This window comes from Drosophila obscura, unplaced genomic scaffold, assembly GCF_018151105.1.
Source record: "Drosophila obscura isolate BZ-5 IFL unplaced genomic scaffold, ASM1815110v1 contig_17, whole genome shotgun sequence".
NCBI classification, from domain to species: domain Eukaryota; kingdom Metazoa; phylum Arthropoda; class Insecta; order Diptera; family Drosophilidae; genus Drosophila; species Drosophila obscura.
The window spans coordinates 644,707-661,052 of record NW_024542757.1 but is presented as its reverse complement, the minus strand read 5'-3'; the positions used below and the strand labels follow the sequence as shown (position 1 = coordinate 661,052).

Genomic DNA, 16,346 nt, shown 5'->3' with positions numbered 1-16,346 from the left:
CTCGGACTTGAAGCTGATTCAACAGCAGCCGCATGCCAATTGAGGCTTGGAATGTACTCGAAAAAAGAGGAGCAGTGGCAGTTAATATTTTGCATATAAATGCTGTGCTTAAATTGTTAGTGCCATGTTTAGTGCTAATTTAAGCAGAAATCTTTCGGATAGCGCAGCGGGGAATACGCAATACGAACAATGGAATCTGATTTGTGGGAAAGTTGGAGCATGTGGGAATGGCTTGGGGTTTCTTAAGAGTACAAAAAGGGAGGAAGATTCTTGTACTGTAAGTACAGTATGAATAGTAGGCCCTGCCGATTCCCTGTCAATTGCCTACCCGAATATCCCTGCAATCGGAAATGTTCAATGGTATTTGGACCCGCAATTTGCACCAAGGCGATGCCTGCAACAAGGTCAACCATCTGCCGGAGCCACAGCGCTGTCAATTCGTGAGGGAAACGGCAGACTGCAGGGACAACATGTACCTGATCAACTACCTCACGTGGCACTACTGCAACGTGGACTCGCGCAACAAGTTCAACGCCTTTTGGAGCATGCTGGCCATGACGGTGGTCGCCACCTACATCTTCTGGATGATGCAGAAGTCCGTGCGAGCGTAGTGAGTCACCCTTCAAAAGAGCCGGGCTTGAGCCGTAGCTAATGATGATCCGGCAGCTTCTGTCCCACCCTCAAGGTGCTGGCGGACACCTTCAGCATGAACGAGAACTTGGCCGGGGTGACGCTGCTGACCATAGCCAATGGGTCGTCGGACTTGTTTACGGCTGTGGCCGGGCTGCTGGTCTTCTCGAAGTGGGGCTTCCTCATGTCCATGACGCAGACACTGTTCCAGCACACCTTCGTGGCGGGCCTGGTGATGCTCACGAGACCCTTTTACGTGGAGCCGAGCTACTTTCTGCGGGACTTTGGCTTCCTCTTCCTGAACACAACCTTCATGGACTTTATCCACAAGCGGGAGTCGGGCATCACGAAACTGGGAGCCGTTCCAGGGGCCTTCATCTACTTGGCGCACGTCATGGTGGCCATCATGGATCAGAGCCTGCTTCAGGCTCGCGTTTACCGTGGGCACCGCATCTGATTCCTGGTTCTTTTGACATTTTCGGAATATCCTTCAGAGCTGCAGAAGACCGAGGGTAGCGAGCCACAGGCGGAGCAGCTGGAGGAGCTCATGCGGCAAACGGATTTGGGTGTTAATCGGGAGAAGCTAACGAGGAGTGCTGCACGCCGTCGCGGAGGCGCCAACAGACATCTCCTCCAGCAGTTCTGGGAATCGATCTTCAAGTTCGACAAGGAGCAATTCCGGCGCGGGTCCATCGGTGTCCGAATCTATCTGCTCATCAAGGAGCCCATGGAAATGCTGCTCCGTCTGCTGGTCCCAGTTGTGGACGTGGAGAAGCCCAACCACGGCTGGTCCAAGCTGCTCTGCTGCCTGCAGTTCATCATCGCCCCCACCTACATCTTCTTCATACTGCGTGAGTGTCATCCTGCCGACTGATCCGACTGATCCGTCTCAGAGAATCCCCTACTCTTGCAGTCAAGGACGTCAATCTGTTGGGCACTGCCGTCTACATCGTGGCCTTCTACATAATGCTGCCCTTGGGCTGCCTCATCTTCTGGCGCACCCGCACCGACACCACGCCGAAATTCTTCAGGGTAAGGATAACAAAATGAGTTCCTCGCTGGAGTAATCCCCATCCAATCCTCCTGGGTGACAGTTTACGGCCATTCTGGGCTTCATTTCCGTCATCTTTCTGATCTTCTTCCTCACCTCGGAGGTGATGGCGATGTTCTTCACCATCGGCACCATCTGGCACATGAGCCAGTCCTTTGTCATGGCCACAGCCATCTGCTGGGGCATGAACGCCGGCGATCTTGTGGCCGGCATAGTGCTGGCACGGCAGGGATTTCCACGCATGGCATTCGCGGCCACCTTCTCCTCTCCGGTGTTTGGTGGGTCTATTTCTACTGAAAGCACTATTCCCCGCACCATTTGCTAATCCCGCCCCACCCCTTCCCCACGCAGGAACCTTTGTCAATCTGGCCCTGCCCCTGGCCCTGGAGACGACTGTGCGCTCCGTGGGCAATGCCTTCCCAGTGAGAGATCTTTAAATGGTTTCCAAAATAATTTATTGATTTTTTGTATGACACTTTCTGACAGGTGGATGAGGGCAGCTTTGGGGAGACTGCCTGCATCTTCGCGGAGGTGAGCCTGGTCTTCTCCCTGGTGGCCGCTTTGACCACAAACTTCCAGATGCGACGGGCCTGTGGCCTGCTACTCGTGGCCTACTATCTGTTCTTTGTGGCAGTGCTGCTGCTGCTCGAGACCGATGTGATCCATGCGTACGGCGTGGATGATTAGAGGGAGAGCAAGAGAGAGGGGGACAGAGAGAGTGTGACTTCCCATGCTTCCATCAAATATGCAAATTCCCCCACAGAGATGATTTATGCCTCATTAAATGGCCAGATTCGATTCTTTTGGGTCTTAATTTCCTCTTGTCTCTTCTTCGCGCACTGCTAATGGACTCTACGAGTGAGCTATGTAATGTGCCCCGCGGCTGTCCAGCGCAAGCCTCACTGTACACCCCCCCCAAAAAGTGGACAAACGTGTGCTTAATAGTACGAAATCACTGGGGTCTGCTTTCAAGGTCCGTCGGGGCGCGGAATGGGTCGTCTCATCAAGCGAACACCAAAGCCTAAGCAAACACCACGACGATATGCAAAGCAGGAGGAGATTATGCCAGTCCAGACAACGCAAGCAGAGTCGAACAATTTCATAATTTCTTTCAATTTTTTGTTTGTTTTTTTGTTAATTTATTTTGATTTGTTATATAACGATACAAACCTATGGCTCCTGCAATGCCTTTGGCTTCAGTTCGGGCTCCTTGGGCAGATTCTTGGCCGCCTCGGCAACAGCTGTGATCTCCGGACTGATGATGGAGCTGTAGGGCACGAAACCGTTCTTGCCCGCTGTGTAGTGGACCTCGACCTCCTGGCCTTCGTCATTGATGTACTTGTAGGAGCCCTTCACCTCCAGCGCCTCCTCATCGGTGCCCTGGTCGACGACGGTGGCCTCCTCGTGCCGGCTGGTTCCGTCCGCCGTCGAGTACTGCGAGTTGTAGGATCCATCATCGAACTTGTTGGTCTCCGAGCTGAGGATCTCAATCACTTCGCGTTCGCGTTCACCCTCCACGGGCAGGGCATGGCCGCAGGCCACCACCACAGCGAGGACGAGCAGAGGGAGCTATGGGGAGGATGCAAGAGATGAAATGAGAACCACTCCACATCCCATCCTCGATGTTCGGGTAATCCACTTACGAATTTGCACATTTTTTGAGGGAATCGAGAGTGGAGCAGTACGGCTGAAAGCGAGAGTTGGAGCGCGTGTGAGCCCGAAGTGGATCAGCCAGTTGGCTTTTATACTCCCAAATACTCACATCCCGACATAGATACGCAATATTTCGGTTATCATCCGGCAGCAGCAGCCGTAGCAGCTGCTCAGCTCAGCTCAGCTCACTTTTCACTTAAACATGCTAAACATGTTTGCATCCCATCCCGTTTTATGTGGACGCCGCTACGTCCGAAAACTTCCAATTGACTGTGGCTTCCAAATGTCAGGGTCGGCACTGGGTCAGGCTTCACCAGAAATGTGTCAATCAGATCTGCTCTGCTCTGCTCTGCTGTCTGCTCTCTGCGCCTGAGTCAGATCTGGCCGATGACGCCGGCGATTGATGACACCGATCAGGGGTTCCATTAGCGGCCTCTGCCGCTCACTGCATAACTTACACGACGGCTTCATCCCACTCGCTAGGTGTCGCGATTAATCAATCGCACCTCGCCTCGATCCGCTGCGGGACCACACAATACCAAGCCCAGAAATGTTTCCATTTGCCATGTAAAATGTCAGCATTGTTGCAATTTATGTTATGATCTGTGCACTGGAACGAATCGATCGGGAATCAAAATCCAAATCTCTCCACATTCCAGATTAAAAAAGGTCTTGTCTTGAATTAAAAGTTTATTTTTAAATTAATTTTAATCATATTTTAAGAGCTATATTTAAAGATTATCAAATTCGAATCGACATATCGAGAATTTCGTTTCGTTTTGTGGTTTTTCCCACAGTGTGCGCAAGGCATGTCTCTGGAGGAGGGTGTAATCCCCTCAATATTATCGAACACACACAGATGACGATCAGAGATCATAACTCTCCCTGCAACGATCATCTTGCTGCTAACAAATGCTTTGAATTAGAATTTTGATGCGGCGCATAAAACACTTCCATTTGCATTGCGCTATTAATTCAATAAGCAGAAAATTGTAGAATCATCGCGAGTGGAGTTCCGGGCCCCATTATAAACGATCGTGTTGGCATCGTCATTAATTTGATAGGGTGATAAATACGGATTCATTTGCCCAGCGACGACGACGACGACGACGACGACACCGACATTTGGTACGTTCGGCAAAAGGGCAACCATGGCCCGCAGTGGGAGACTGTGGTAGACTCTGCTGCTGGCCAAGCACAGCAATTGCCACAATTTATAAATCTGACAGCTTAACTAATTTCGAAAATCTCCCGATTGTCGGTGTGTGTGCAAATTAAATATCCCCTCGCTCCAGCTTCACAGCTGCTGGAGCGGACCCAATTGCAGATGGCAGGGCACTCCTCGCTCGATCTTGCGCCGCTTCTGTAATTGTGTGGCTAGCATTTGGAGTGCCCCCCCATCAAAGCCAATGGTTATGCGCCAACACATGACTCTATAAAGGTTTATTTATATTCGAGCGAGCTCCGATGTGGAAGCCTCGCGGCACAAAGCCGTTCTGGTCGGCCATATAGCTGACCTCCACTTTCTGGCCGCTGTCGTCGAGGTAGCGATAGACTCCGGACACCTCCAGACTGTCCTCCTTGACGATGCCCACCTCCTCGCGGTAGTTGCCATTGGCCGCCTCGTAGGCAAAGAAGTAGGAGCCATCGCTCTGCTGTTCGGCCAATGATTTAACGATTCCAATCGCGGCACCACTCTCCGCTGGCCAGCAGCAGTGGCAGCAGCAGGCCAAGATGAGCCACTACAAAAGGAGAGGGTAGAGGGTAGATAAGGGTAGAGGTAGAGGTAGAGCGAGATGTCTATTAATGAGCTGCCGCTTCTGCTTACCAATGCGAACATGATTTATGCTAATACTGGGCGCGGACAAAAGATTCTGCGCTTTTTATAGCACCTATAGACGTCTCGGCTCTGCTCGGCTCGGCTCTGTAGCCAGCCATTCAGCCATTTCTTTGGTTATGCAACAGCTGCTGTGATAGTGAGGGCCTTTTGAGGTCAGTAGAAAGTAGCAGCGGGAGAAAGAGAGTTTGTTGAACCGCAGACTGGCTGCAGATTTGCAATTCAAATGATACAGATCCGATCAGAAGAGAAGTGTGTCCCTACCCGCACCCGCAACCGCACCCGCACCCTCAACCGTATGCTGTCATGTTTACAATGCAGATAGCGAGTAATCTTTGGATCGTGTGGGGGCTGAGATCGGATCGGAGCGGATCGGAGAGGTGCAGCACTTGCAGGCAGTTAATAAAATTTGTCAAATTTGGCTGCGACTGTGGCACTGTGCACTGTGGCATGCCCCCGCAAGCGAAAGGTGCAGAAATGGTAACGGCTGAGTGACTGCAAATCGTTCCGTTCTTCCGCCCCACCTTCCACCCTTCCACCAGACTTCCATGCAAATTCCACACCAAGAGTCGGACTCTGAGATGGAGCTGTTGGGTCTCTCCACTACAGCTGTTACAGTGGGTGGGCACCTGGCAGCACTGCGGCACCGCCACTGAGAAGCGACTAACATTTATGTATGCCAAAACGGCAAGACAAAAAGAATTCAATAATAATTTCCAGCAATTTCGCAACGCCAGAAGTTGGATTTTTGGCATTTGCCTTGGCCCGCCCAGTTTCAGTTCCAGATTCAGTTTGTAAGTTTCCAAGTTTTCAAGTCTCCAACTTGGAGCTTCAGTTTGTGGTGCTCTCGGGCCAACGTGTTAATAAATTGATTCTCAGCTGCACAGTCTCGCCCATTTGGCATGGAAATCCAATAACTTTCTGGCATTACACTGTTGCACAAATAGCAGCCCATTAATGCAAAGATGCAATGCCAACGAGGTCGTAATTTAGAGCGGCGACACATTAACCTTTCGAGAGTCACAGTCGCAGTTTCAGTTGCAGTTGCAGTGCCTCGAACCGGAACCAGAAGCCAGACGAGATCTGCAGTCGCATTACGCACAGCATCCACGAGAGAATCAATTAGCTGCGCTGGCGGCCATAATTTCTGACTAACCAGGCCGGCCAACCTGGCCAAATGCAATTACACAAATGTCAAGCGCGTTCTCTCCTACCCAATCTTACCGCAAAAATGCCACAATTTTCGGTGCCTGTGGACCATTAATAATCCTCGCAGTCGCAGTCGCTGTCGCTGTCCAAATTGGAGTTACACTCGAATGAAGAGTCGTGGGAGGAGTGTCCGTCCCGTGTTTAATGTAGTTTGCTCATCGAGCCGCATTGTGCGCTTGTCTCGCATTTCTGCATAAATTTCAGGGGTGGGCAGGGAGCAACTTTTTATGTTTCTCTCGGGGCTCTGGGGGCTCTTCCAGCATCGTAAATTATTCAAATGGCAGCTCCATCCAGCGAATGTTGTGAAATGTGGGGCAGCATGTTCATAATTAATATTGATTCGCTGCCTTTCGAACACCTCAACGGCAAATTGATTCACCCACCACGATGTTCCCTTAAATATCGTGATGAGAAAAGTACACTACTGATGATTCCCTTGTTACCTTCACTCCCCTAATAGCACGGCTAAAAGTGAGACAATTTTCATATTTTCTAGATGCTTTAGCAGTTGTGCAAAGTCTAAAAATAATATTTCAATATTTTATTCAGCTATGGGAGGCAACCTTCAGCATGAAAGAGAGCCTCTTCCTCTTTGTATATTTTAGTTTATATTTATTTTCACAAATATAATTCAATTATATAGGTATATATATGGGTTCCAACGAATTAATCTAAATCCAAAGCTAATACCATTCACTCTGTAAATATTCCTTGTGTAGCGCATTCAGCACTTGCGTATGCTTGATGTGGATGGTATTTCTATCATATCTGTTTTCATATAGAATACTTTTAGGCAGTTATACGAAGCTGTGAACTAACTAGTTATTAACTAGCCTACAGCCAGGCAGTAGACAATTATATCTTCTGTCGCAGATGGATTAAAAGTGATGCAATATTTGGCTCTCAACATTCTTCCACATAGGAAATTAATTAGATTTAGTGAAAATTTGAATTTAGATAATTCACTTCCAGAATGACTTTTATTTTGAGTTCATCTTTCGCCTGACTCGACCTTGGTTCGACCAGTGCAAAATCTCATTCCATCCTCATTTGCATATTTGCAATTAACGCAAGAATTAAAGCAGCAAACATGGAACAAGATGCGAGTACGAATACGAGTGTGTTCGAATTTTAATGGCTGCTCGAACAGATGACAAACGAGAGCGAGAGGCGCGGGCTAGGCATTTACAAATGACTGATGGCGATCATGACGCGCCGCGGCATGAGCAATCGCAGCATGATGGATGACTGGGGCATGAGACAATGGAACACCTCCGGGGAAACTCTCTCAGGCAGGGATGGATAAGGGTTCCTGCGGATAGATACGGCCTGATAAATGATATTCATGGCACTTGGAGATCAGGTTGAGGTCCGACAACCACCTTGACCCCTGGCCAGGCCAGAACAGCGGACCGTCAGTCGGTGGTTGGGGGGGGAGGTGCCGTACTGTCAGCACATAACTCACATAAACACCTTAGGAGTGCCTCAGAGCAGCAGCAGCAGCAGCAGCAGCAGCAGCGGCAGCGGCGGAGACACGAGCTAGAGCAAAAACGCATCATTTGCATATGGGGGTCGACAACAGAAGTAGCCGCAGCAGAACCAGAAGCCACACTGAAGATGCAACCGATGGATGGTTGGATGGGATGCATCATAAATAAGTGCGCGCATCGGGAAAACGCCGGAAGAGGCCAACGGTCGGGCTGGCCACCATGAAGATATCAATCAGGCAACGAAATTCGTTTGTCCTTCTGTCAATGGCCGATAAAAAACCAATAAAGCTGCCATCTGCGGCATCTGCGGCATCTGTGGCATCAGCGAGCAGCTTGTTAACACGACTCGCAAGCCGCAGATAAATTACACGCCACTGGGCCAAGCATAAGATAACCATCGAGATAGATGCCCCAATGCCCCGCACCACCAGCCCCCTGGTTGGAGCAGAGCTGGGGCAGAGATACCACGAGCACGGTAGTACCACGGCAGGAAGCGGCGTCGCTGGGTCGATTGTTCTTATGATTAGGCCGCGCTTTAGGGCCCACCAGGCCACCGCTGGGTCCAGATTCGTATAAATACGGGCCGCAGTCGGTGCCGCAGTTGCAGTCGGGGCACGGCATTCGTTCAGTGACTTCCAGTGGCAACGTCGCATCTCACATCACATCACATCTCGGCTCGGCTCGGTTAGGTTCGGTTCGGCACAAATCGGCACAATTTCCATCTCCACATCGGACATCGGGCTCCGTTTTCCCACCACAACTCAGCGCCCAACGAAAGTGAGACATCAGGTTAATCGAGCGTGTAATTTGTGGGACATTCGTGGGATTTACGAGCCACTGCATCCACCAGCTGACGACAGGTTAAATGCCCGCTTCCACCCGCATGAGGAAGCTGCGCTGGGTGGCCTGCCTCCTGGCCGGCCTCTGTCTCTCCGCTTGCCGGGCGCAGCTACCAGGAACAGGCTTCGCGCAGCGCCAGCAGGGAGTCCAGCTGCAGCAGCAGTCACCATTCGGCGTGCGTCAGCCGACTCTGGGCCAGAGCCAGGGCCTCTTTCCGGCGCAGCGCAGTCCGCTTAATCCCCTTAATCCGCTTAATCCGCTGGTCAACCCCTTGGCTCCGCCGCTGACGGGAGCCGCTCTCCAGAATCCCTATCGGTACAACCAGTACCAGCAGCAGAACTATGTCCCCATCACGGCCTACCAGAACGAGCTCAATCTGGACGGCAGCTTCTCCTATGGATACTCCTCTGCCGATGGAACCACTGCCCAGGCCCAGGGCTATGTCAAGAATCTCGGATATGGCGAAGGCGTTGAGGCACAGGTGGGTGTGGGGAGCCCTCTCTTTTGGGGTTCAAAGCGTGTGGCATACTTTCGGGAGAACCTAACATCTCATTTCTTGAGCATTGCAGGTCATTCAGGGCTCCTACTCGTACACCTCGCCCGAGGGCACGCCCATTACGGTTCGATACATCGCCGATGAGAACGGTTTCCGAGCCGAGGGCACGGGCATTCCTGCCACTCCGCCTCCGTACTTTGTGGGAGGTGGACAGCAGTCGTACCAGCCGCAGGGCGTGCTCAATCCCAATCTGAATCCATACCAGACGCCGTTCCGCCAACTGCCTCCGCCGCTGGCCACGGCACCCTTTCGACCACAGGGGCCAGGACAACAGCCGCTGAACGCGCTGCAACAGCCGCAGAATTCATTGCAACAGCAGCAGCAACAGCAGCGAAACTTCCAACAGCAGCAGCAGCAGCAGCCGAACTCTGGACAGTATCAGCCGGAGCAGCCGTTCAATCAGCTCCATTCCGGACGCCTGCCAGCCCAGTATGCCGGACAATATGGTCAGCAATTTGGTAGCAATCTCACATCACAGCAGGGCCAGCAGAATGCCAACCAACAGCAGCAGCAGCAACAACAGCAGCAACAGCAACAGCAGCAGCAGCAACAGCAACAGCAGAAGGAACAGCAAAACGAGCAGCAGCAGCAGGCGCTGATAACCCAACAGTTGAGAGGCAGATCGAACCAATTGGTGGATCCGTATGGTTACAATCAGTACGGCAGACGCTTCAAGAAGTCCCCGAGGAAGTGATTATTCCCACGTTGACCAAATTGTGTTGCATCGATACTTACACTTAGTCCATACACGTAGTCGCGTTCAAAGGCATGAAATACATGCACCAGAAAAGTCAAACTGCTCTCTTTGCTTCTTATCCCTTAAATCATGGACTCAGCCGTTCACTAAAATTCATTTATTGCCTTATCGGAGAGAATCGGATCGGGGTAGCTTACACAAATAAGAAATAATTTAAGCGCCACACTCGGTAGCACGAGTATTTAAGGCAGATTGCGATTGCGTTGCACTGAGGTTTCATCGATCGGAGTGAAGTGGTTTTGGCTGGGAAAAGGGAGCTCGCCGCGCTCAATAGCTGTAGCCGGTCTGCGGATTGAAGTCCCCGCTGCCTCGTCCACCTCCTGGGAGTCCTGGTGGGGGAGGGATGTACTGAGAGCCCGCACCTGGAGCACCACCGCGTCCTGCGCCTCCGCCGCCTCCTAAGATCAAGAAAGTTTTTTTTTAAAAATCGCAAAGATTTGCTTTTAATAATCTTCCACTTACCCTGGCCACCGCCTCCTCCTGGGGCGCCAGGCCCACCTCCAAATCCTCCTTGGCCACCAGATCCTGGGGCCCCTGGGCGTCCTGCTCCGCCGCCATACCCTGCTCCTCCGCCACCTCCTAAGATCAGAAAAGTTTTATTTAAAAATCGCAAAGATTTGCTTTTAATAATCTTCCACTTACCCTGGCCACCGCCTCCTCCTGGGGCGCCAGGCCCACCTCCAAATCCTCCTTGGCCACCAGATCCTGGAGCCCCTCCTGGGCGCCCCTCCTAAGATCAGAAAAGTTTTATTTAAAAATCAAATTTTCTTTTAATAATCTTCCACTTACCCTGGCCACCGCCTCCTCCTGGGGCGCCAGTCCCACCTCCAAATCCTCCTTGGCCACCAGATCCTGGAGCCCCTGGGCGTCCTGCTCCGCCGCCGCCTAAGATCAGAAAAGTTTTATTTAAAAATCGCAAAGATTTGCGTTTATTAATCTTCCAACTTACCCTGGCCACCGCCGCCTCCTGGGGCGCCAGGCCCACCTCCAAATCCTCCTTGGCCACCAGACCCTGGAGCCCCACCTCGTCCTGCTCCGCCGCCATACCCTGCGCCTCCGCCGCCGCCTAAAATCAAGAAAGTTTTATTTAACGAGAAGGAACGTGTGAGTCGCTTCTGGGGACGCGACTCTACTTTTATACCCGTACTCAGTCAGTATATAACATTTTGAGCTTATGAGTTATGTAGAATTTTAAGAAATTGTACATTTTAGAGATTTTTCCTACATCTGTTATCTACATCTACAATGTATATTCTACATCTTCACCGCTGGCGGGCACTCGCGCACTGAACGAGGCAGAGTGTGCGAGCGAGAAAGATAATGAGTAGCATTGTCTCTTGTTAATTATGATCCGATCTGATCCAGATTCGGCAGTCTGGTAGATATGGTCATTTGCTCCGATACTGCGTTTTTAGTTTTATCGTATCTTTAAAAATGTGCCTGCCACAAATTTTCGTCCTTTCTTGGGGGAAAAGGGGGGCGAAATTTTGAAATACACTTGTAGCAGTGTGATATCACATGAGTCTGGATACAAAATTTTGTTGCTCTAGCTGTTATAGTCTCTGAGATCAAGACGGACACACGGACGAACGGACAGACTATATCGACTCGGCTATTGATGCTGATCAAGAATATATATACTTTATGGGGTCGGAAACGTTTCCTTCTCTGCGTACTGTACGTCTCTGTACTTTTACCACAAGTACAATAAACCCCTGAACTTTTTTTGAGTACGCAAAGATTTGCGTTTATTAATCTTCCACTTACCCTGGCCTCCGCCGCCTCCTGGGGCGCCAGGCCCACCTCCAAATCCTCCTTGTCCACCAGATCCTGGAGCCCCTGGGCGTCCTGCTCCGCCGCCATACCCTGCTCCTCCGCCGCCTCCTAAGATCAGAAAAGTTTTATTTAAAAATCGCAAAGATTTGCGTTTATTAATCTTCCAACTTACCCTGGCCACCGCCGCCTCCTGGGGCGCCAGGCCCACCTCCAAATCCTCCTTGTCCACCAGATCCTGGAGCCCCACCTCGTCCTGCTCCGCCGCCATACCCTGCTCCTCCGCCGCCTCCTAAGATCAGAAAAGTTTTATTTAAAAATCGCAAAAATTTTCTTTTAATAATCTTCCACTTACCCTGGCCACCGCCTCCTCCTGGGGCGCCAGGCCCACCTCCAAATCCTCCTTGGCCACCAGATCCTGGAGCCCCTGGGCGTCCTGCTCCGCCGCCATACCCTGCGCCTCCGCCGCCTCCTAAGATCAGGAAAGTTTTATTTTTAAAATCGCAAAGATTTTCTTTTAATAATCTTCATCTTACCCTGGCCACCGCCGCCTCCTGGGGCGCCAGGCCCACCTCCAAATCCTCCTTGTCCACCAGACCTGGAGCCCCGGCGTCCTGCTCCGCCGCCATACCCGCCCCTAAGATCAGAAAGTTTTATTTAAAAATCGCAAGATTGCGTTTATTATTCCAACTTACCTGGCCACCGCCGCCTCCTGGGGCGCCAGGCCCACCTCCAAATCCTCCTTGTCCACCAGATCCTGGAGCCCCACCTCGTGCTGCTCCGCCGCCATACCCTGCTCCTCCGCCGCCTCCTAAGATCAGAAAAGTTTTATTTAAAAATCGCAAAGATTTTCTTTTAATAATCTTCATCTTACCCTGGCCACCGCCGCCTCCTGGGGCGCCAGGCCCACCTCCAAATCCTCCTTGGCCACCAGATCCTGGGGCCCCTGGGCGTCCTGCTCCGCCCCACCCTGCTCCCGCCGCCCCTAGATAGAAGTTTTATTTAAAAGCAAAATTTCCTTTACTTCCACTTACCCTGGCCACCGCCTCCTCCTGGAGCGCCAGGCCCACCTCCAAATCCTCCTTGGCCACCAGACCCCGGCCCCCCCCTGCTCCGCCGCCACCCTGCAAGATCAGAAAAGTTTTATTTAAAAATCGCAAAGATTTTCTTTAATAATCTTCATCTTACCCTGGCCACCGCCGCCTCCTGGGGCGCCAGGCCCACCTCCAAATCCTCCTTGGCCACCAGATCCTGGAGCCCCTGGGCGTCCTGCTCCGCCGCCATACCCTGCTCCTCCGCCGCCTCCTAAGATCAGAAAAGTTTTATTTAAAAATCGCAAAGATTTGCGTTTATTAATCTTCCAACTTACCCTGGCCACCGCCGCCTCCTGGGGCGCCAGGCCCACCTCCAAATCCTCCTTGTCCACCAGATCCTGGAGCCCCTCGGCGTCCTGCTCCGCCGCCATACCCTGCGCCTCCGCCGCCACCTAAGCCAAAAAGATTGTGTGTAACAAGCAACAACGTTGTGAGCCGCGGCAAGTGCCGCGTATCTACTTTTATACGCTCCCTTGTGGAAGTCATCATTTATTTTCCACTTACCTTGGCCACCGCCTCCTCCAGATCCTCCTCCATATGCTGATCCGCCTCCGCCTCCTGAGAACGGAGAACGGTAAGTTGTAAGCAAGAACACTCCGTCAATAATCATCTGGTACTTACCCTGGCCGACGCCGCCTCCAGTGAAGCCACCACCCGGAAGTACATTAATGCCCTGGGCAGCCAGCGACTTGGCAATAGCCTCCGGAATGGGCGGGGGCGTGGGCAGTGCTGCTCCGGAGGGCACGAATCCGTTCTCATCGGCCGTGTACGAGATCTCGACCAGCTCGCCCTCGGGATTGGTGTACGAGTAGGAGCCCATTACCGAGGGGATCTCGCTCTCGGATCCCTTGTTCTTCACTGTGCCCTCCTCCTGGGCCTTGATCCCGTTGCCCGTCTCGTAGCTGAAACGGTAGTTTCCGTCGCCGTCGTTCTCGTTCACGAACGACAATATCGGGATGGGCGGACCCGCTGGAGGAGAGCCCGCTGGAGCACTGGGCCGTTGAGCGGGAGCCGGTCCAATGGGTCGACTTGGACCCCCAGCGCCTGAGAAACCGCCCAGTCCATTGTTTATTCCACCCAATCCGTTGTTGCCACCCCCACCCCCAGCACCGCCACCTCTGCCAAAGCCACTCCCTGGTCCTTGCAGACCTGCTCCTGGACTGCCACCCGCGCTAGCCGCACTCGCAGGCGGCGGCAGGTATTTGTTGTCCAACTTTGCACACCGCGCGAGCGTCAGCATCGTGATCAGGAGAGCCTAATCCAGAGAGGGAGAGAAAGAGAGAGGAGAGGATTGGATTACATACAAATTGATGCCTCCTGGCATATGTAAAGTTCACCCGAATCCCAATTGCCATCGCGATGCACGAAGCACTCATTGTCCCAGGAAGATCCCGCACTCAAAATCCCTGATGGAGCCACCCGCCCCCCAATGGGGTCAAGAGTAGACAGACGTACGACCGAGTGGTGGTAACTGCCATTTCATTAATGAAATATTCACTCATTGATGGACCGCAGCGCACTCCACTCACTCACGTTTTCGCTTTTCCATTGTTGCCAGCGGATCCCCCATTAAGGCTGTGTGCCACCATCTTCGTCATGGGGTTGCGGCGAACTCTGATATTTATGCACTTCTTGTTCGACAGAAGATGTCTTGTCTGCTACTGGCGACGGGCAGCAGCTACATTGAGTTGCATGCCTCAGCGTGTGAACAATCAGAGAGGAGGCAGCTAAGGAGACTCTGGGGGGATGGCAGCTGATGAGGCTGTTGCTACTGATGATGGGAAGGTTAAGTAAATGTAGCCTGGCCGGGTGTCAAGTTGAAGTTTAAACCGTTTACGAGTGCTGCCCGTCGCCTCGTATGCAGCACTGGCCATAAACGTAACAGAACAGCTCTATCGACTGCTGCATCGATGATGAACTCACCGCGCGCGCAGCTGTCCCCGCACCCATCCCCCTGCCGAATAATGGAAATTCTGACATTTGCGGCACTGAATCATCCATGTTGCATGCTGCATCCAACGCCTGCCCCCGTGGCAGCCGCATTCTCAGGGAGTTCGTGACCAGAGCAGTTGTCCCAAGACTTGCGCAACCAGAATTGGAAGCCACCCAAAGTACTCGTCGTATAACTGTGGTAATTCCAAATGGGCTGCCAATTGGGACGCCACTGCATCAATTTTGGGTCCGGCCAGCCGCTGATGATCTGCCGCTGGAGGCGGCGGCGGACACGATCACAGAAACAAAAACAGAGCCACGATGCAGATGGAAGACTTCTTGGGCAACTTTGCGTGCCGGGCGGGTTTACCTCATCATCAGCTATCTCTGATTTTAAATGGCCTTTTAATTTATGCGTTTTTTTTTTATGCGCCAATACAATAAGAGCGGGGGGGGCCCGAGTCGGAAGGGCATGGAGGCACTTGGGATATGCTATGTGGGATTGGGAAATCCCATGCATGCTGCGCAGCATGATTCTCGGGGGATTGGCAGGGATACTTACCCATTTGAGAGCCATCTCTGATATCTTTTGATTGTTCGAATATATTCCAAGTCTCGACAGGAGATATGTGGGTAGATGTATGTATGTCCTGGGATGTCCTTTTTCCCAACACTAATCACAGTCACACACACACACACACACACTGGCACACACAGTTTCAGTCTCTGAGAAATAAGTCACAAATCCATGCGAATCCTATGCTCCTTTGGGTTCTGCAGCAGCCGCCTCCGCGTGTCGTGGCTCCTCTATTGTCACAGTACTAGTGTGCCGATCGCAGCCCAGGTTCTCCAGCTTTTATACCTTGGTTGGCGCCAAATGCAATCAAATGGAATGGAATGAACGAAAATGCTGCCGAAGCCGAAGCTGCAGCTGAAGCCGGAGATGGCGATGGCGACGATGTCTGAGACGGAGACGGAGGCGGAGACAGAGAGCAGAGCGAGTGCTGGCCTGCCTGGCTGAGATTTTGATACTTTATGGCATTTATTGCAATCGTGTGCAGCTGTGTTGGTTGGCTGGCACAAACAATTGCATGCCGAAGGGAGACCTATGGCTGGGGATGTGGCTGGGGCTGGGGCTTGGGCTGGAGCTGCTTAGACTATTGTCTCAGCGGCGGCATCTCGTTTACCCAATGTACCTTGTCTTGTTGTTAAACATACTCACTTGTACGCTCTCAGCCACAGGCCACAGGCCACATCTACATCTACTCTCGCCAGGTCGGTAAAATTAGCAAGTTTCTGGCGATGCCGATGCTGATGCTGATGGTGCTCTGGTGCTCGTAAATTGAAATCCAATCGAAAACCCTCAACGCTTGAGTGCATCATCATCAGCATCATCATCATCATCATCATGCCAAACGACTCATCTCATCTCCATTGAATTGCACGTTTGGGAAACAATTTTAATGCGCTTTGAATGCAATCGGAATTGGCGTCAAGAATCGCATACGGTGGTGTCTTCTAATC

The 16,346-nt window shown here is 51.9% G+C and overlaps 5 protein-coding genes across 20 annotated transcripts; 2 read left to right on the top strand and 3 right to left on the bottom strand.

Moving 5' to 3' along the window:
• Positions 1-314: 314 nt before the first annotated feature.
• Positions 315-2,960, top strand: LOC111078944 (mitochondrial sodium/calcium exchanger protein). 2 transcript variants are annotated; one of them, XM_022373898.2, is made up of 7 exons: positions 315-610; positions 667-1,070; positions 1,125-1,481; positions 1,544-1,662; positions 1,725-1,959; positions 2,033-2,103; positions 2,168-2,837. In XM_022373898.2, the coding sequence occupies exons 1-7, from the start codon at positions 351-353 to the stop codon at positions 2,366-2,368; spliced, it is 1,647 nt and encodes a 548-aa protein (XP_022229590.2). In that variant the 5' UTR covers positions 315-350; the 3' UTR covers positions 2,369-2,837. The 2 variants fall into 2 exon arrangements, with proteins under 2 accessions (XP_022229590.2, XP_022229591.2); XM_022373899.2 differs by lacking the exons at positions 1,725-1,959; positions 2,033-2,103 and having other exon boundaries at positions 2,168-2,960.
• LOC111078950 (endocuticle structural glycoprotein SgAbd-9) lies at positions 2,799-3,434 on the bottom strand. The gene is made up of 2 exons (XM_022373910.2): positions 3,325-3,434; positions 2,799-3,250 (listed from the first exon to the last, which is right to left on the bottom strand). The coding sequence occupies exons 1-2, from the start codon at positions 3,334-3,336 to the stop codon at positions 2,852-2,854; spliced, it is 411 nt and encodes a 136-aa protein (XP_022229602.1). The 5' UTR covers positions 3,337-3,434; the 3' UTR covers positions 2,799-2,851.
• Positions 3,435-4,057: 623 nt separating this feature from the next.
• LOC111078951 (larval cuticle protein LCP-17) lies at positions 4,058-5,248 on the bottom strand. The gene is made up of 2 exons (XM_022373911.2): positions 5,163-5,248; positions 4,058-5,076 (listed from the first exon to the last, which is right to left on the bottom strand). Exons 1-2 carry the CDS (start codon positions 5,172-5,174, stop codon positions 4,768-4,770), a joined length of 321 nt encoding a protein of 106 aa, XP_022229603.2. The 5' UTR covers positions 5,175-5,248; the 3' UTR covers positions 4,058-4,767.
• A 3,238-nt stretch (positions 5,249-8,486) lies between these two features.
• LOC111078947 (mediator of RNA polymerase II transcription subunit 15) lies at positions 8,487-10,078 on the top strand. 2 transcript variants are annotated; one of them, XM_022373906.2, is made up of 3 exons: positions 8,487-8,659; positions 8,721-9,191; positions 9,280-10,078. In XM_022373906.2, the coding sequence occupies exons 2-3, from the start codon at positions 8,736-8,738 to the stop codon at positions 9,958-9,960; spliced, it is 1,137 nt and encodes a 378-aa protein (XP_022229598.2). In that variant the 5' UTR covers positions 8,487-8,659; positions 8,721-8,735; the 3' UTR covers positions 9,961-10,078. The 2 variants fall into 2 exon arrangements, with proteins under 2 accessions (XP_022229598.2, XP_022229597.2); XM_022373905.2 differs by having other exon boundaries at positions 8,487-9,191; positions 9,280-10,077.
• A 27-nt stretch (positions 10,079-10,105) lies between these two features.
• On the bottom strand, positions 10,106-15,655 carry LOC111078946 (glycine-rich cell wall structural protein). 14 transcript variants are annotated; one of them, XM_041592021.1, is made up of 12 exons: positions 15,385-15,653; positions 13,512-14,145; positions 13,395-13,448; positions 13,166-13,282; positions 12,985-13,101; positions 12,152-12,268; positions 11,972-12,088; positions 11,791-11,907; positions 10,973-11,089; positions 10,813-10,908; positions 10,486-10,602; positions 10,106-10,421 (listed from the first exon to the last, which is right to left on the bottom strand). In XM_041592021.1, exons 1-12 carry the CDS (start codon positions 15,397-15,399, stop codon positions 10,291-10,293), a joined length of 1,749 nt encoding a protein of 582 aa, XP_041447955.1. In that variant the 5' UTR covers positions 15,400-15,653; the 3' UTR covers positions 10,106-10,290. The 14 variants fall into 14 exon arrangements, with proteins under 14 accessions (XP_041447955.1, XP_041447960.1, XP_041447958.1 ...); XM_041592026.1 differs by lacking the exon at positions 11,972-12,088 and having other exon boundaries at positions 15,385-15,655; XM_041592024.1 differs by lacking the exon at positions 11,791-11,907 and having other exon boundaries at positions 15,385-15,654.
• Between the last annotated feature and the right edge of the window lie 691 nt (positions 15,656-16,346).